Source organism: Triturus cristatus, chromosome 4_1 (assembly GCF_964204655.1).
Source record: "Triturus cristatus chromosome 4_1, aTriCri1.1, whole genome shotgun sequence".
NCBI classification, from domain to species: Eukaryota; Metazoa; Chordata; class Amphibia; order Caudata; family Salamandridae; genus Triturus; species Triturus cristatus.
Window position 1 is genome coordinate 46,351,160 of NC_140585.1, and position 20,481 is coordinate 46,371,640.

Genomic DNA, 20,481 nt, shown 5'->3' on the forward strand with positions numbered 1-20,481 from the left:
CAGATCTAAGATGAAGAGTAAAAGAGATATGCATGGGACACAACAGCACCAAGAGCAAGAAGAGTGGCAGAGGGAGAGAAACTAAGATAAGAAGAAGATAACAGCCATACAGAAATATTATAGAGAGAGGAAGAAAGAATTATTAGAAGAGTGTAAGAATAACAAAATAATTAGTTAGAGTAAGTTAAGAGCGCTGAGAAGGAGTATCCACAGAGTGTTGTGAGATACTTTGGAGAAAAGATTTTAATTTGAAAGGATTGTCAAAGGAGCGTGGAACACCCTCATGAGTAATTTTACATAAACAAGGATGCAACATGCCATAACGGATATGTAATTGTCTCATTAGTGGACGAAGAGCAAGAAATTCTTTCCTTCTGGCATTGGTGATATCAGAGCAATCTTGAGAGATTTAAATGGCGTGACCAGATCATATAAGACAACATTTTTGCTGCCTTCAACACACGGATGAGATTTGTAAATTCCCAAAATAACATTATAATTCCTCTGGGTCTGGTAGACTGCGGTTGGAAACGACCAAGACGATGTGCATGTTGAATGTACAATGGAGGATCATGTTAAAGGTCCAAAAGCTCAGGCAGGAACTTTTTCAAGAAGATAAGAAGGTCTGGGCCTTCCAAAGTTACTGGTAGACCATAAAAGTGCAGGATATTACGTCTATTTCTTTTTTGAAGATCCTCAGCATGCAATTTGAGCTGTTGTGTCTCTGTTGCTCCAATATAGCAATCTTGGTAGTAGCAGCATGTAAATCTTTCATTAGTAGCAGAGATGCAGGGTTTTAACCCCCTCAGCTCATCAAGGATAGTATCAAGAACAAGGTTATGCAATGACAGAATAGGAGAGGGGGGTAATTTTTCATCCGCTTGTACCAGAAGAGGAAGGCTTAGCAGGCTCTGCATGGCGAAGAGGACGATGTATCAACTTTGGTGACGGTGTGAACCTGCCCTTATGCTGTATGAACAACACTTAGTAACATGCAGATGTATAAAATATGTATATGCTTTGAGCCCAATATCCTGAGCAAATACTTAAAAGTTCAGCATTTGAAAAAGGTAGCAATGTTTATATACAAAAGGCTGTGAGACTACAGTACAAAAACATTTTAAACGCATTTATAAGGTAATGTCATATGGACGATAGGTACATTGTCGACATCGCTAAGTTAGCATGAGCACTGCTGCCATGATGCCGCTTTTGCGCACGCTACTACATGACTTTGTTTTTGCATGACTCTGTTTATGCCTTTCACATGAGAACCGTCTGCTTTGTGCGTTCTCTGTTCTCGGAGTTTAGTCTGAACACTGTAAGCAAGGTCGATAAACAATGCCCCTTGTTATTCTGTTCTGGTCAGTCCCTAGCACCTAGACAAAACATGCTAACACAGCTGCTGCTGCTGGAAACTCGCGCTTTGATATTATGGGGATGCATGTTTAGGTAACACACACTTGGAGAGGGACCTTTCCAGGGAGAAAGCCATGCAGTTCCTATGATGTAGATATACCATCTAGGCACTAAGGTATGGGGTCTGCTGACAAAACCCAGAGATCTTCTGTTATATAATAATACTTCTTCTTACCAAGGGGAACGTGGATAGGCCTTATAGTCCTTTATCCACTGTCTTTATAAAATGGCATCTCCCTTTATGATATATGGCCTTGCTGCAATGCTAACTGTGTTAGGTTTATGCATTTTGCTGCTGCTTGTGGCTCGTATACTACGTCATAGAGCACGATACTTAAAATAAACATTTTAAACTATGTTCGTGTCTCGTTCAATTCTTATTGTGGACAGGTACGAGTGAGTGAGTGAGCGAAAAGGTGTGTCTTGTTCCCGCGATTCCTGAGAGATCCGGGAGTGTTGTGTTCTGGGGTGTCTAATCATTTGCATCTTCGTGATTGTTTAGGAGAGCGAGTGAGACACTATAGCTAGTCGGTCCTGGGATTGTATGTACTGAGGCGGTAGGAAGGTGCAGCCCCTATACACCGAGGTCCCATATTTCTGCGCATAGTTCTGTGTATGTGCAGAATCCCTGCAACAGGAAAAGAGCCATTTGAATAAAGAAAATGCCGATATAATCTAAAATGGTGCTGAAAAAAGCATGAGAGGAGGAAAAAAAGAAAAGAAAGGTTGCCAGGTATTTACTTGTTGAAACGCCGGTTCCCCTCAGCAGGGGGCCATAAGACGCGAGCAGCAGGATTATGTAATGGCTGCCGCTTGTGTCTGAGGAGGCAAACTCACCGCTGCAGCTTTGGGTCGGGAAAACATGCAGAAATGGTCAGACAGCTCAAAATGCCGACCGACCGTCAAGGACATCGTGGGAGTGAGCAGCTGCCACAAAGCAGAACAGAAAGGCTGCAGACAAAGGAAAGAGCTCCGCGCTCGAGTGGAGCTCAGCTGAACGCTGCCATCTTCTCTGGCGCGCAGACCACGCCCCCAGAATGATGTTTTATATCTTGGGCTTCTATAAGTCACAGCTACAATGAATGATGTGTTGGCATTGGTAGCAAAGCTCGAGATTCCATTAAGCAACATTTGTTACTGGGAATTTCCTCAAGTTAAATGTTTTTAATGAATAGTTGAACAACCTCCTCACTTCCTTGATTAACAGCAAAGAAAGTGTACGGAAGTTGTCTTTAGCTGGACTACTTTCGAATGACGGTGCACTGATGAATGACATTAGGCCCAACAAGTTATTATTACACGTCACATAAATAGAGATCATTAGTTCAAATTTAATTTATGTGCAGATGATTGAATAGGAAGACAGGATTTGAATGCAATTTATCTAGAGATGAGCTTGAAGTGATGTTTTGACCTTCCTACTGACACTGATGCCGAATTTTATTGATAAAGCAAATAGTTTACATAAGATCAATGGCACTGCATTTTGGTAAGCTCCAATTGATTTTGTATGTTTACGATAACTGAGGAGGGTGTTTGATTTTCTAGATGTAGAACAGGAACCCAAAAACTAAGCATCCGAGGGAAGGAGACAATGACAGGGACAGCTCTACTACCTTCATAAATCAGTCTCTTCACCACATGGGCATTCACATGGTTCACAAACTCTTGATGACAGCATTGGACGTGATAGTTTTGTGGTCTGCACAAGTCTTTAGCTCTGCAAGTCCTCAATTATTAAGATTATTTTACATTTATAGTAAATATTAACAGCATTTTCTAAGATAACTTTCGGCTAAAAGCTTTACTCAAGGCTCTTCTGAACTCCTGGTTTCTCAGAGTGTAAATAATGGGGTTGAAGAGAGGAGTCCCCACAGTGTAGAGGAGTGAGAGAGCTTTGTTGAGATTGAGGAAGTGGCCTGCTGCTGGCAGCATGTACATCAAAATAAGGATCACAAAGTAGGTGATGACCACCAGCAGGTGGGAACTGCATGTAGAGAAGGCCTTGCTCCTTCCTGTGGACGTTGGGATCCCCAGTATGGCGGAGATAATTTGCACATAGGAGACGATGACCAACAGAAATGGAAGTGACAATACAATAAAGGCAAAGACAAAGGCTTCCATCTCGACTAGCCCAGGATCCGAGCATGCTGCTTTTGTAAGTGGTATTAAATCGCAAAAAAAATGATCAATTTCTCCACAATGTGGAAACTTCAATTGACATAGCAAAAAAATAGTGATAGACGCAACCATCAGACCAACTGCCCAACTACTTGAGGCAAGCTGAAAGCAAACCCACCGGTCCATGAGCCTTGTGTAGTGCAAGGGGTGGCATATGGCTGCGTATCGATCATAGGCCATCACCGAAATAAGGAAGCACTCTGTGCAGGTCAGCCATCCAAAGACAAAGAATTGTATGAGGCATCCAGAGAAAGAAATCACTAAACCCTGAGTCAATAGGCCTCCGACGAGAGTGGGCACAATACAACTGGTGTAGCAAATTTCTAAGCATGACAGATGAGCCAGGAAGAAATACATGGGGGAGTGGAGTTGACTTTCAACAGACACTGTGACAAAGATCAGAAGATTGGTGCCAATCGTCAACACGTATGTGATGAAGAAGGTCAGGAAGAGGGAGGGCTTCAGCCAGGGAAAGACTTGGAATCCGAGCAGAATGAATTCTGGGGAGCTGGTAGTATTATCCAAACAGTCTATCTTTGTGGGCCTCATCATCTAAAAAGAGATAAAAGAAGAATATGTTAATGCTAAAACAAATATCATATTCACAAAATAATAAATAGGTGAACTTAAGCTCCAGTGATTTCTGTTGCACATTGGATAAAGTGCAAAGATTGCACTTTCTGAAGGCCAGTTATAGTAAAGCACCGGGATGTTAAGCACATCACACAATGAATTGCTTAAAATCATAAGATACATAACTCCTGCTGGCAATAATTCAAGCATTGCAATCATTACATTTTTATCAAACGCTTAAGGGCAACCTTTATACCACACTAAAGCTGCACATCAATAGGCAACAAGAGTTAAAACCAGTCAGGAGTTGCTCGTGCTCCCATTTGGAGGGGTGACAAATGCAAAAAGAACAATTGATGGACAGAATGCAGAACAATGTCATACATTCACCCCAGTACAGAGATCTGGGCCCAAATCCATCAATTGTTTGCTCACCATGCCATTCCAGTTTGGACCCAGCCATATGCAAATCAGTCTTGACCCTGCGCCAAATGCGAACAGTCCTGCCCAAACTGCCAGGCCAGGTCCTCCCTGGACTGCAAACAAGCTTCCTAGGAGCGGTTTCGGGCTTTCAGCCCTCATCAGCCAGGATAGCTTGACTCCAGTGGCATGGAGAGCACGGGACCCACGTCTGGGCATACCCGTCCGACTCGGGGTGACAAATGCAAAAAGAACAATTGATGGACAGAATGCAGAACAATGTCATACATTCACCCCAGTGCAGAGATCGGGGCCTAAATCCATAATTTGTTTGCTCACCATGCCATTCCAGTTTGGACCCAGCCATATGCAAATCAGTCTTGACCCTGCGCCCAATGGGAACAGTCCTGCCCAAACTGCCAGGCCAGGTCCTCCCTGGACTGCAAACAAGCATCCTAGGACCGGTTTCGGGATTTCAGCCCTCATCAGCCAGGATAGCTTGACTCCAGTGGCATGGAGAGCACGGGACCCACGTCTGGGCATACCCGTCCCCCTCGGGGTGACAACCGCAAAAAGAACAATTGATGGACAGAATGCAGAACAATGTCATACATTCACCCCAATGCTGAGATCGAGGCCTAAATCCATCATTTTTTTGCTCACCATGCCATTCCAGTTTGAATCCAGCCATATGCAAATCAGTCTTGACCCTGCGTCCAATGGGAACAGTCCAGTCCGAACTGCCAGGCCAGGTCCTCCCTGGACTGGAAACAAGCATACTAGGACCGGTTTCGGGCTTTCAGCCCTAATCAGCCAGGATAGCTTGACTCCAGTGGCATGGAGAGCACATGACCCACATCTGGGCATACCCGTCCCACTCGGGGTGACAAATGCAAAAAGAACAATTGATGGACAGAATGCAGAACAATGTCATACATTCACCCCAATACAGATATCTGGGCCCAAATCCATCATTTTTTTGCTCACCATGCCATTCGAGTTTGGACCCAGCCATATGCAAATCAGTCTTGACCCTGCACCCAATGGGAACAGTCCAGCCCGAACTGACAGGCCAGGTCCTCCCTGGACTGGAAACAAGCATCCTAGCACCAGTTTCGGGCTTTCAGCCCTCATCAGCCAGGATATCTTGACTCCAGTGGCATGGAGATCACAGGACCCACGTCTGGGCATACCCATCCCACTCGGGGTGACAAATGAAAAAAGAACAATTGATGGACAGAATGCAGAACAATGTCATACATTCATCCCAGTACAGAGATCTGGGCCCAAAGCCATATGCAAATCAGTCTTGACCCTGCACCCAATGGGAACAGTCCAGCCCGAACTGCAGAATGCAGCACACATAGAAAGAGAAAGTAACGAGGAGAAATAAAGATATTTGTCCTTGTTACTCCTCACCTGGTGAGGTGTATCTTTTTTTTGCATCCCCAGAGTTACAAGTTCTTGTAAATCTGGGGATGCATCAAAATCTATGGGAGTTGCGTGGGAACACCGACACAATGCCCCTGGAACACTTACCCAGGACAAAGTAACGCAATGCAGTGATTTGCGCTGCCCTGCATTACTCGAGATTTTTGGAGCCACTCAGATCAATCTGCCTCGAGGTTTGTGTTGCTTTTGCAACACATTACGAGCGACGCAAACGGCCTCATAAATAGGCTGCTAATTGGCTTGTAAGAAGGCCTTTTTTTCAAAAGTTCCTCTGAATTTTGGTCATGTGAGGGCAAAAGCAGTGCGACTGGACAAATTAAGTGGCCCGTAAGGAGGACTATTTAAAAGGTTCCACTGATTTGTGGTTATGTGAGCCAGAAGAGCAATGACTCTGTGGAGTGAATCTTGTTCGTGGCAGGTGCGAGGCCGGCAATTAAAGATGGCCGCTTGCAAATTGCAGGCATGGAACGCGCCCCGTATTCAAGCTTGTATATCACCGTAACATTATTTTAAGGTTCAAAATAAAATATTTTTTATGATTCAGTGGACATAACAATAAATAGTTATAAAAATAAAATAAAAAAGGACTTAAAAATCGAGGAATTAAAGGGAAGACAGATTTAAAAACAGGACAATCAACAGTACAGTAATGCAACCTCCAAAAAGTAATATATAACAACAGTTATCTATATATTAGTATAAAAACTGTAAAGCCATGAATACAAAAAAGACACTCTTGCATAAATACGCTAATTATATCAGTGTGATGCATTCAATAACCATGATTCATAATGTCATAGAGTGCATGATTCAATGAATAGCCACCATTCTTTCATCATATTAAGTCCTCTTTCAACTGAGTTGCGTTTTTGCCTTTATTTGTACTCCAGTCTTTGCAGGATAATTGTCATGGTGCAACAACAGTTGCACAAATATCGAGTCATTAATATCGTGGTTCAGAAATATCGACAGCAAGAATATCGTGGTCAAGAATATCGACTTAAGGTAAGTAATATCAAAGTAAAGAATTTCGAAGTGTTTAATATCGTTTGCAAAAATATAGTTGTTCAAAATATTATTTTTTATTAATGTTATGTATTTTAGTATATATTTTATATGTATGTGATGTACGTTTTTTTGTACAAGAATGGTTTGTATTTTTAATATATGTGTTAAATATTTAGTAGTTATTACTGTTTTTTATTTTTTTATGTTGCGTTTTTAGTTCCATAGCGGTTGTGGGTTTAAAGGGGAATAGGGTGGGAAGTATTTCATTATATTAAATTTATAGATTTCTTTTTATTTATTAATATTTGTTTAATTGAGATGCTATAGTGTTAAATGTGCAAAGCAATTTTTGGTTGTTAATTAATTCTAATTAATTTATTGATAATTAATTATGATAATTGTGTAATTAATTTTAGGTGTGTGTTGTGGTGTTTATAGGGGTAAAGGGTGGGAAGTAATTTATTTTTAATTTATGGATTAATAATTGGTTGTTAATTAATTAATTGGTGATTCATTATGGTAGTTGTGTAATTAATTTTAGGTGTGTGTTGTGGTGTTTATAGGTGTAAAGTGTGGGAAGTAATTTATTTTTAATGTATGAATTAATAATTGGTTGTTAATTAATTGGTAATTATGGTAATTGTGTATTTAATTTTAGGTTTGTCTTGTGGTGTTTATAGGTGGGAAGGGTGGGAAGTAATTTATTTGTAATTGATGAATTAATAATTGGTTGGTAATTAATTTTAATTAATTAATTGGTGAGTAATTATGGTAATTGTGTAATTCATTTTAGGTGTGTGTTGTGGGGATTATAGGAGTAAAGGGTGGTAAATAATGTGTGTTTAATTATTTAATATATAGTCATTAATTAATGTTAATTATTTGATATTTATTTTGCGTAATTGTTTATATTTTTGTGTGTTGTTTGTACTTTTAAAGGGGTAAAGGGTGGGTATTAAAAAAATTGTAATTATTTAATTATTAGTTGTTAATAGTAATAGTTTTTAATTTAAAATAAGTTTTAATTGTGTTTAATTATTTTATAGTTTAATTGAGGTGTGTGTTGTGGGTATTATAGTGTTAAAGCGTGTGTAGTCAATGTTTATTAGTTTTTTTAATTAATATTTTTTTAATTGATTATTAATTATGTTAATTGTGTAAACACATTTTATTAAAAAATGTTGAAGTGTTTTGTTATTGGTGTGGTGTTATAGGGTAGGAAATAAAATTAATTCATTTATGTTTAAATTCATTTTTTTCTTTGTAAATATTTTCTAGTTTAAAAGAATATTTTTTATAAAGTTATTTTTTATTTTATTTTCTATATTATTTGTAGGTTTTTTATATATGTAATTAATATTATAATATGTGTTCTTTTTATATGTTTAATATGTTTTATTTTTTAAATATTGTTTCTTTATTTCTATGATTTTTTAAAATGTTTAATATTCTTCTTTTTTTTAACTGTGAATAGTAATTTTTGATTCTCCGCTATCCAACACTTTCCCTAATGTTGCCCTCACTGGAGTGGGAATTGTAATTTTTACCTCTACGCTATACATCACTTCTCTACTGTTGCATTCACTGGAGTGGGAATAGTAATTTTTACCCCTCCACTATGCAGCATTTTCCCTACTGTTGCACTCTCTGGAGTGGGAATAGTAATTTTTAACCCACTGCTATCCAACACTTTCCCTACTGTTGCACTCACCGGAGTGGGAATAAACTTTTTGCCCCAAAGCTATCCAACACTTATCCTACTGTTGCATTCAGTGGAGTGGGAATAGTAAATTTTACCCCTCTGCTATCCTGCACTTTCCCTACTGTTGCACTCACTGGAGTGGGAATAGTAATTTGTACCCCTCTGCTATCCATCACTTTCCCTTCTGTTGCACTCACTGGAGTTGGAATAGTAAATTTAATTCCTCCGCTATCCAACACTTACCCTACTTTTGTGCTAACTCTAGTAGGAATAGATATTTTTACCCCTTTGCTATTCATCACTTTCCCTACTGTTACACTGATTGCATTGCGAAATGTAAGATTATATATTTTTCTAATACTTTAATGTTTTAATTTATTATAGAGTTTAGTTTTTTTATATTTTAATTCATTAATATGTATTTTTATTTTTATATTATTTTAAACTTTTGACATATATTAAAACTAATAGTTTATTAATTGTTTTAAAGTAAATAATATGTATAAATTATTGTTTGTGTGTTTATTTTTTTATTAAGTTTATTTGTTATATTTAATTAAAATGTATATTATATTTATTTTATTTTGTTAGAATTATATTTCATATTTAATGTATTTAATATATATTATTTTATATTGATATAAAAATCGATATTTTATACATCTATATTTTTTAACATCGATATTTTTGAGTCAATATTTTTGTGCTTAAGTATAGGAGTCGATGCTTTTGTTGTCTATATTTTTTATTCTATATTTTTAACATCGATATTTTTTACCTCGATGTTGTGTCATGAGCCAATTGTCAAGCCACGTCCTCTGTCCTAGAGGCATGCCATGTCTATGACCTGCCATTTGATGTCATCTGTAGGGTTCATCATTTAAAGTCTGCTCAAGCAAAGTAAGAGACACACTTTTTATTGAAGTAGGATCACAACAAGTGTGTATGCACACTGCAAAACTTTCTAGATCCAGTTTTTCAACATGAGAATTTTTTTTTATTTTGGATGGAAAGTTCATTTCTGAAGTAGCATTTTAATTACCCTTAAAAATATTTTCTTGAAAATAACATCTAAAGAGCATTATCTTTTAACATATTTCTTAAGCTTTCAGAATGTGTTGCTTTCCACATTTAAGCCTTCTTAAACCAGTCGTCAGTTCTCAAATACATATACATATGAGGGTCACACAAATGTGCTGTATCAGTACTTTACACAGTTCTTGTATGTATGTATGTGGTATTTCTATAGCATGAAGCTAGCCAAAACGGTCACAGTCAAGTTTAGAGTCAAGCAGTGACAGGAGATGCGGCTTGTTTGTGGACTGTTAAAGCATTGTGATTCTGTGTTCTCTAACTCATTCCTAAACTGAAGGACATGTATCAATGTTTCCCACAACCCAAAGTGTGGAACTTGGAACCTGGTGGGAATGCCAACTATCAATCCAGTTTACTTACAAGGCCCTGAGAGACATATTTGTTTATAACATAACGTGTATTTTATAAACCGCATGTTCACCCATAGGCCTCTTGGCACTGAATAACAGATGTTTATTGTTACCCAACTCAATGGTACTCATTTTATCAATCTCAGAAGGATGAAAAGCTGAGTGGATCTGCCAGGATTTGAACCTGCCACCATGAGGTTGAACACAGGCCCCTACAGTGGAAGCTTTAGTCCACTGAGCCATCAGACTCGGCTTTAGGAGGATAACGGACTAAGGGAAGCCAAGCTCAAACTGGGATAGTGTCATTGGTCTCACGTAGACCACATAATGCTAGGGTGACCCCAGATTCACTATGTTGGAGATGCGCAAGCACCAATTGCCACTCAGTCCACATTCTGTGGGAATGAAGGGCTACTGGACTCTAGTCTGGGATGAATTAAAGGCTGTATTGAATATTGGGAACCCTCTGAGGGCTCAAATTTTACTACCTGATGACACATCTGACATCCCAAGCTTTGCACACTAGCGCCGACTCTGGTTCTCGAGCGCTATAGCGAAGATAGGAAACCTTAGATTCTGAAAAACCCTAACAATACCATGCTACAATATAAGGTTGTATTACATTTTTAATATGGCAGTGCATGTGAGAGTGATATATAAACTGAATGATCAAAATACAAAGGGGCTTATTTATGTACCCTTACGTCAGTTTTGCGCCGCTGGTGCGTCACTTTTTGTGACGCCCCAGACGCGTAAAAATGCGCCATGTTGCGTCATATTTACAAAGTGACGCATCTAGGTCGATAGGTCACTTTGTGAAACCCCTGCGCCATATTATACCTGCATCAGCTATAATGTATGCAGGGTGGGCGTTCCAACACAAGTAAACCTCGTAGAAGTGACGCAGTGAAATCTATGAAATTTCACTGTGCCACTTCTAGGACGCAAATGCGTCAATATATTATGCCTGCTTCACAGCAGGCGTAAGACTGACGCAGCCACATTTGAAATGGGACTCGCCCATGTGAAACGACCCATTGCTGGAGTTGCGTCACTTTGGTGGCACACCCCAGCAATGCGTCATTTTTGCACCTACAGATACGTCAGAAAAACTGACGTATCTGTAACTCCTTGACGCATCATAGGTGTCGCAAGTAGGGCGAAATGAAAAGTGACGCATCTCTGTTTTCACGCAGCATGCGTAACTTTTCATAAATGAGGCCCAAAATGTGAATATATATTAGGGAACTTAGTTACCATGTGAGAGAATCATGTTTGCAAAATATTGGTGAACAGGATTGGGTTTACCTAGAATAAGAGGACGTGAGGCCCAAATCATGAGTACAGATTTACAAGGTGGGACGATGAGAGGTTCTTTTCATACTCCTTCCTACCTTATCTATAGTGGTTCTTTCTTGTCAACCATGACCAAATGCTGTATTGTGGAGGATGCAAAAGACACACAATTGATGGACGGAATGCAGAACAAATCAAAACAATCACCCCCAGTCAAGAGATCTGGGTTAAATCCATCATTCTTTTTCTTACCATGCCACCGCAGTTTAGACCTGGCCATATGCAAATCAGTCTTGACCCTGTGCCTCATGGGAACAGTCCAGCCCGAACTGCCAAGCCAGGTCCTCCCTTGTCCGGAAAAAAGCATCCTAGGACCCGTTTCAGGATTTCACCCCTCTTCAGCCAGGATAGCTTGATTCCAGTGGCACAGTGAGCCCAGGGCCCACGTCTGGGCATACCTGGCGCACGTAGGGCAAGAAAGCAAAAGACACACAATTGATGGATGGAATGCAGAACAAATCAAAACATTCAACCCCGATCAAAAGATCTGGGTTAAATCCATCATTCTTTTGCTCACGATGCCACCCCAGTTTAGATCTGGCCATATGCAAATCAGTCTTGACCCTGTGCTTCATTGGAACAGTCCAGCCTGAACTGCCAAGCCCGGTCTTCCCTGGACCGGAAACAAGCATCCTAGGACCGGTTTCCGGGTTTCACCCCTCTTCAGCCAGGATAGCTTGATTCCAGTGGCACAGTGAGCCCAGGACCCACGTCTGGGCATATCTGGCGCGCGTAGGGCAAGAAAGCAAAAGACACACAATTGATGGACGGAATGTAGAACAAATCAAAACATTCAACCCCGGTCAAAAGATCTGGATTAAATCCATCATTCTTTTGCTCACCATGACACCCCAGTTTAGACCTGGCCATATGCAAATCAGTTGTGACCCTGTGCCTCATGGGAACAGTCCAGCCCGAACTGCCAAGCAAGGTCCTCCCTGGACTGGAAAGAAGCATCCTAGGACTTAGCTGTTCGGGCTGGACTGTTCCCATGAGGCACAGGGTAAAGACTGATTTGCATATGGCTGGGTTCAAACTGGAATGGCATGGTGAGCAAAAAAACGATGGATTTAGGCCCAGATCTCTGTACTGGGGTGAATGTATGACATTGTTCTGCATTCTGTCCATCAACTGTTGTTTTTGCATTTGTCACCCCGAGTGGGACAGGTGTGTCCAGACGTGGGTCCCGTGCTCTCCATGCCACTGGAGTCAAGCTATCCTGGCTTAAGAGGGGTGAAACCCCGCAACCGGTCTAGAGATGCATGTTTCCAGTCCAGGGAGGACCTGGCTTGGCAGTTCGGGCTGAACTGTTCCCATGAGGCACAGGGTCAAGACTGATTTGCATATGGCTGGGTTCAAACTGGAATGGCATGGTGAGCAAATAAATGATGGATTTAGGCCCAGATCTCTGTACTGGGGTGAATGTATGACATTGTTCTGCATTCTGTCCATCAACTGTTGTTTTTGCATTTGTCACCCCGGGTGGGACGGGTATGCCCAGACGTGAGTCCCGTGCTCTCCATGCTACTTGAGTCAAGCTATCCTGGCTGAAGAGGGGTGAAACCCCGAAACCGGTCCTAGGATGCTTATTTCCAGTCCAGGGAGGACCTGGCTTGGCAGTTTGGGCTGGACTGTTCCCATGAGGCACAGGGTCAAGACTGATTTGCATATGGCTGGGTTCAAGCTGGAATGGCATGGTCAGCAAAAAAACGATGGATTTAGGCCCAGATCTCTGTACTGGAGTGAATGTATGAATGACATTGTTCTGCATTCTGTCCATCAACTGTTATTTTTGCATTTGTCACCCCGAGTAGGACGGGTATGCCCAGACGTGGGTCCCGTGCTCTCCATGACACTGGAGTAGAGCTATCCTGGCTGAAGAGGGGGGAAACCCCGAAACCGGTCCGAGGATGCTTGTTTCCAGTCCAAGGAGGACCTGACTTCGCAGTTCGGGCTGGACTGTTCCCATGCGGCACAGGGTCAAGACTGATTTGCATATGGCTGGGTTCAAACTGGAATTGCATGGTGAGCAAAAAAAAACATGGATTTAGGCCCAGATCTCTGTACTGGGGTGAATGTATGACATTGTTCTGCATTCTGTCCATCAACTGTTATTTTTGCATTTGTCACTACGAGTGGGACGGGCATGTCCAGACGTGGGTCCTGTGCTCTCTATGCCACTGGAGTCAAGCTATCCGGGCAGAAGAGGGTTGAAACCCTGAAACCGGTCCTAGGATGCTTGTTTCCAGTCCAGGGAGGACCTAGCTTGGCAGTTCATCCTGGACTGTTCCCATAAGGCACAGGGTCAAGGCTGATTGGCATACGGCTGGGTTCAAACTGGAATGGCATGGTGAGCAAAAAAACAATGGATTTAGGCCCAGATCTCTGTACAGGGGTGATTGTATGACATTGTTCTGCAATCTGTCCATCAACTGTTGTTTTTGCATTTGTCACCCGAGTGGGACGGGTATGCCCAGACGTGGGTCCCGTGCCCTACATGCCACTGGAGTAGAGCTATCCTGGCTGAAGAGGGGTGAAACCCTGAAACCGGTCCTAGGATGCTTGTTTACAGTCCAGGGAGGACCTGGTTTGGCAGTTCGGGCTGGGCTGTTCCCTTGAGGCACAGGGTCAAGACTGATTTGCATATGGCTGGCTTCAAACTGGAATGGCATGATGAGCAAAAAAACGATGGATTTAGGCCCATATCTCTGTACTGGGGTGAATGTATGACATTGTTCTGCATTCTGTCCATCAACTGTTCTTTTTGCATTTATACTATGTTAATGTTAATGTTATGGTAATTTATATAGCGCACGGCTGCCCCAGCCAAGGGGCGTCCCGGCGCTGCGAAAAGACCAATTGCAGAGAGAAAGAGGCGCAAAGAAATGGAAACAATTATTGAAAAAGGTGAGTTTTGATAGCCTTTCTAAAGGCCAAAAGGTCCTGCATGCCACGGATAGATTCCGGAAGACTATTCCATAACTTGGCAGCTAAGAAGCTAAAGGATCGGCCGCCTACTCTGGCCAGTCTGGTGCGAGGGATGATCGCGAGATGTTGTCCCTCTGAGCGAAGCGACCTCCTAGGAGTATACTCCGACAAGAGGGGGCACAACATTGGGGGAGAGGCGGTTTTAAGGATTGTAAAGGCTAAACACAGTGCCTTAAACTGGATCCTTTTACCCACCGGGAGCCAGTGTAATTTTTTCAAGGCTCCGGTCGCCGAGGAGTGGCGAGGGAGACCTACCAGACCTATGGAGGATGACTTAATTTAGTCATTGAGTGTGATGTAATATTGCTATAATTCAACTCACTTTATACCCTAATAAATAATTGTTCTGAAAAAAAGAATGTTTAAATGCTGTTGAAATTTGAACACCACCATTCTGACTCCTCATGGAAGCGAGTTTGAGTATTTTAGTAAAGCAAATATCTCAGTAAGTGATTTTGCAGTTTTTGAATTAAAGCAAGCAAAGAAATGGCACATTAGCCTGCTGATGTATGTGCATCCCGTATGGTAGAGATAACTAAGGGGCTCATTGCGATGGCGTAAAGATCGCCACGGTCAGGCCGGCAGTGGTGATAGTTACGCCACCGTAATGAGAATTACCCACCGCCATATTAGGATGGCGGTGGGTATCGCGGCAGACCAAAGTCTGTCCGACGCTTTTCCGCAGGTGGCAATCGTTACAATTGCCTGCCGGGCGGAGCTGGGCCACTAATATGGTGGCGGTGCCTAGCAGGCACCGACCGCCATATTAGGATCAGGGCAGTGGACAAGCCTTTCCATGGCGGCGATGCTGCCATACAAAGGCATGCGGGGATTGCCTTTGGGGGCCCGTTGCGGGTCCCCTCAGTGGGGGGGTTGGGGAAGTGCACTGGGGGGTACCCATGGTACTCCCATGGTACCCCCTGCAGTTCCCTGCACCAAGTGGCAGGCACCGCATGGTGCCTGCCACGTGGTGCTGGGTAATTCTGTGCATGTTCTTTTGCGGACGGTGTTGCAGCCAGCAGCACCGTCCGCAATGGTAAAAGGCCATACTGGCAGGGGCATCTTAATTGGGCTGATGGGACGCCGCACGTCTGGCGGGAGGTTCCATCAACGTTATGATCCGCCCGCCATCATAATGAGCCCCTTAGTTTTCAGATCTTCTGTCTTGAGCCTTGTTCAGTGCTCGTTCAGCAATGGAAACATTGTAAGTTTCAAAAAACTGCTCACTGTGTGGTAATGTTGCTAAATGCTTGGTAAAAGAAACCGGATCCTATGCCTACACAACGTTTGTGTCACAAACTTCCTTGGCAACTGGGAGGAGGTTTGCTGTTTTTTTTCTGCAGTTGGAAAACTTGATCACTTGCTCATCTACTGTCTAAATTGTCAACTCTTTCTCTGACTTGTCAAGTCTTTCTCTGACTTTCTTCATGCTGGTAGCAAACTGAATTGTTGCTCTTTGTACAAAGACAGTATACATTTCACGTTTTCATAGCTATATGTATTATATGTAAACATGAAGCATTATCTCATGAAACAAAAATGAAAAGACTTGGAATATATCATCATGTAATGGTCTGGGGCAAAGCCATGGGTCTTATAGCAAGGTTTGAATTCAAAGTCACCACTAACATCTGTGGTGTCAAAGCATGTCTCAATTCAATTCAATTTATTTATGATTCGGAACTCCAAAGAGTTCCACACAAAAATATACAAAAAATAAGAACAATTACAGTGTATCATATCATACTGTTCAAAATAAAATACAATCAGGGACATGGCTATTACAATTTCACTATACAGTTGAAGGTTAAAAGACAATAATTATGAAAAAGCAAAAGTGACTCAATAAAATCACACTACCTAATGTATAAAGTGCAAGCGCGCATATATAGAAACCTTCACACATCCCATTATGTAATTGTGCAGAACTGCATGGTACTTTATCCCAGTTAATATTCTAGCATCCTCATATGCTACACAACAGGCACCATGTTTGGCCTATCAGAACTAAACATATGGTGGGAGGCGGACAAATAACAGTTGATTTTACATCTGTGCCCTAAGTTCCAGTTTATAATGTGAAAAATATACTACCTATCAGGGACCGTGTTTGGCATACCAGAACTAAGCACAGCATTATACATCTCTCTAAAAAATCTTTAAAAATTGTTTTAAAAATCTAAAAACTTTAAAACATATTAATTCAGGGGCGGGGTGGGGGGGGGAGCTAATAGAAAATTCCGGGCCTCCTCTACGGTAATAATGTTATACTTTAAAAATACGTGTCTTTACACCCAATTTCTGCATAGATCACAAAGTCTATTCTCCCTATGTAATCCCTCCCAGGCCCCTGTTATAATTCGCAAAGGGAGCAGATTGATCCTTACCAGCAAAATGGTTCTACGCACTCCATGGGGGAGGTTCCATACCATATACGATTGGGGTATTTTATACATACAACTCCCCACTATTATGTCATTTCTAGAGTGCCCTGAACAGAAAGATATATCTCTCTTTCGAATGGCTTCGTAAATAATTTTTTTGATTAGTGTTTTCAATACAGATTTTGGATGAGAATATGTGCCACTACACTCATTTTCAAATAACTCTAAGGCTTTCTCATAATTTCTAAAAAAACAACGTTTTTTCCCTTCAAGCTGACAAAACTTTTGTGTCTTAGCGCAGCCCGACTAGAACTTACATCATTTTCCAATAAAGCGTTACTCCACCTTAAACATGCTGCCATGGCGAACACATACGTTGAGAGAAGCCCAAATTCAAGCCGAAGGGCTGCTATGCTGGCTGCACAGTCCAAATTGCAGATTTGGCGCCAAATGCGCCCTTCCACCTTCTCAAATTAATCCTACTGCTGTACATCCCCCTATTCGCATGCATACCTCAATGATGGCAGAATTTTGATTTTATAGACAGATAAAACATGTGCAAAGTGTCATTGCCCACAACATTTATATAGCCTACCAAGGGACAAGGCCTGCGATATAGCTTTACTTCTGCACTGGGCAATGTGATCACTGCTGGAGCAGTTGCTCGAGAAGATTCTTCCCAGATACGGGTACTGCTTCACAACCTCAAAGTTGTTTTTCCCTAAAACCAATAATTTAATTTCTAACCCTACATCCGAGACCTAAAAACCATGATTTACTTTTTAAAATATTTGTTTTTGTAAAAGTGATCATCAGAGTAATGACCTAACTCATTAAGTCACCTTTGCAAACCTATTGGAGTAAAATCCAATAGGATAGCATCATCCGCATAAAGTAGAGAGGAGAGGAGTTGGCCTAACGGCTAGGGTGGTCGACCTCGCATCTGGGGAACTGGGTTCGAGTCTCGGCAACGACACTGAACATCCGGGGATTCTGGGCAAATCACTTAATCTCCCCGTGCATAACAAAAAAATTAATGTGTCCTCATGTAACGGAACTGGTGCTATGTAAAGTGCTCTGATACCCGATATCTCCAGGTCAATTTCGCGCTATATAAAACTCCATAATAAAAAATAAAATAAAGTAGACAACACAGTTCCAGAGGATCCAATATTGGCGAATCTTCTTTACAATGCCCAACCCATCTCGGCAGATCATTGATGTACGAAGAAAAGAGGAGAGGGACTAATAGGCACCCTTGCTTCAGCACATTATGTGTTACCACTTTACTTGACAGGCCCTCGTTGCCTCCCTTCAACACCTGGGCCCATGTTAGGAATGCAATGAAATGATCAGTCTTAACAGATGCCCTGGAATCCCCATTGTGGTCAGTTTCCACAGCGTCCCCCAGTTAACCTGGTCGAAGGCCGTGGAGAAATGAATAAAAGCAGCATATAAGGCCATTCCCCTACCTATTGGATATTTTTCAATCAAAGTTTGTAAGACAAAGATTTTATACTGAGTGCTGCTATGCTTACGGAATCCCGCTTGTTCTACGGGTACATGGTAATTACCAAAAGCCCAATTCTGGAGGTGAAGAAGTATGCTCTTGGCAAGCAGTTTTCCGGTTCATCCAGTAAGGAAATCTGCCTAAAACTGTCAGGAGAAGTCTTAGGGCCCTCTTTGCATAGCAGAACCACTATGCTTCCTCTCCAGGGGGGCGGAATGAATCCATAAGCATAGCAGTAGGAAAACACCGGGGAAAGGATATGAGCCCATGCCAGGCTATCTTGTTTAATGATGGCTATCGGGAGATCGTCCCAGCCCATCGCACCAGAACACCTTGCCCCTTTAATAAAATACTCTATTTCCTTACAGGAAGGAGGGCCATAGGTGTTCACCAAGGAGGGCTCAGGAATTGACTCCTAATTACAACTATTCCTGGTGTTTAGTGCACATAGCTGTGAGATATATTGGGTCCATGCTGCATCAGATATTAAAATGGCTTCTGCCTTAATTCTACTATCACAGAATTCAGCAATAAGGGCCCAGTATTTACGTGAGTCACCAGAATGTGCAACCTCTCTCAGTTTGATCCATTTGGAATCCTCTACCCCCTACGTTTGGAAGCAAAGTCTGGTTCTTACCCGCTTTAATCTATTAATTTCCCATTGCCTGGACAATGATGCCTGCTTAAATTGATCCCTTACTAAAGCATTCAATTCCCGATTTAGCCTTTTTAGCTTTCACGAAGTAACCACCGGGTGGTCAATACCATTGACTAGCTTTTTACTTCCACAAAATCTAAATAGAGCCAAATACTTCTCAAACTAACTAATGAATGGGATTGTCCTGACCAGGACCAGAACTCACATTTTTAAGCGTGTCAGATTTTTATTAGACCAAAAGGTACGCCATTTGTTCTATTGTACATAATAGTTTCATTTCTCGGATTGCAACGGTCAAGCATCTAAAACTCCAAATTAACATCCACTGATAAAATGCTGTGGTCACTCAGATCCATTCTCAGTTTCTTAAACTGAGTGCATGCTCCAAAGAGTTGATATGATGCCACCATATAGTCAATTAGTGACTGATCCTGTGCAGCATGGAAAGTAAGGGAGGCATTTAAAATAACTATGTCATTAGTTCTCAAACAATCCAAGAGACTCAAACCTCTCCTATCCAATCGGGTATGAACTGGCAACATAATTTCAGGGACAGACCATACCTCTTCCAATTCTTGGTTGCTAAAGGCCAGTGAACAAGAATTTGAGATTTTAGCATTAAAATCACCCACAACAATTATCAATGAGCAATCTTCTGAGGCACTGATTCTATGCACAAAAGAAAGGATGGAGTCAACAAGAGAATCAGACGCTCTACCAGGTGGAATATATACGTTTACCAATAATAGGGGAGAGTGCTGACCTTGTGTTACACCACCCAAGGTCAGTTTTAAACACATACTGAGTTTTTTTTTAATGTTTGAAAAGCTTTATTAATGAAATTGTTAATACAAAGAGATATCAGCAGCAACCGAAGATATAAACAAAAATATGAGAACGTTGACCAGGCTAATATCATATACAGAAGGATAAAAGCATTTTGTAAAATTTTATAGGAGAGGGGATAAAGGGGAAAGAAGGGAGAGGAGGCAGATAAAGGAATAAAGGGGAGAAGGGGAGAAGGGGAAAAATTTAACACTGCAATATAAAAATTTTAAATATGGCATACAAATAAGTGCTGTAGATAAAGCAATAAATAATGTTCAGCATAAAAGAAAAGTTATAGGAACATAAAAACCCTGTAAAAGGAAAATAGAAGAAAAGATGCAATATCCTTCAAGGAGGTTTAAAATTTTCCGAGTTGATATGTGGTAGATTCTTCAGGGCCAACTGGTCCAAATAAGAAGTAAGAGGTAACCAGAAGATATCCCTAATATGAACGGGATTGCAGGAGGAGGCAAAGGCAACATCAAGTCTGTGAAAATGACATAGAGTATTCCACCAACAACGTATGGAGACCTTTGTAAGGGATTTCCAATTAGAGG

General features: G+C 41.4%; 1 protein-coding gene across 1 annotated transcript; it reads right to left on the reverse strand.

The window, feature by feature from the left end:
• Positions 1-3,198: 3,198 nt before the first annotated feature.
• On the reverse strand, positions 3,199-18,757 carry LOC146839438 (olfactory receptor 10K2-like). Its single transcript, XM_085650800.1, has 2 exons — positions 18,503-18,757; positions 3,199-4,152 (listed from the first exon to the last, which is right to left on the reverse strand). The coding sequence occupies exons 1-2, from the start codon at positions 18,755-18,757 to the stop codon at positions 3,199-3,201; spliced, it is 1,209 nt and encodes a 402-aa protein (XP_085506926.1).
• Between the last annotated feature and the right edge of the window lie 1,724 nt (positions 18,758-20,481).

Bases quoted from the DNA above. Each gene is read 5' to 3' on its own strand.
- LOC146839438 (XM_085650800.1), bottom strand. From the start codon at position 18,757: ATGGGCTGGGACGATCTCCCGATAGCCATCATTAAACAAGATAGCCTG. The intron at 4,153-18,502 runs GTAATTACCATG...ATCTCTTTTTAG, and splicing joins CCTCCAGAATTGGGCTTTTG to ATGATGAGGCCCACAAAGAT.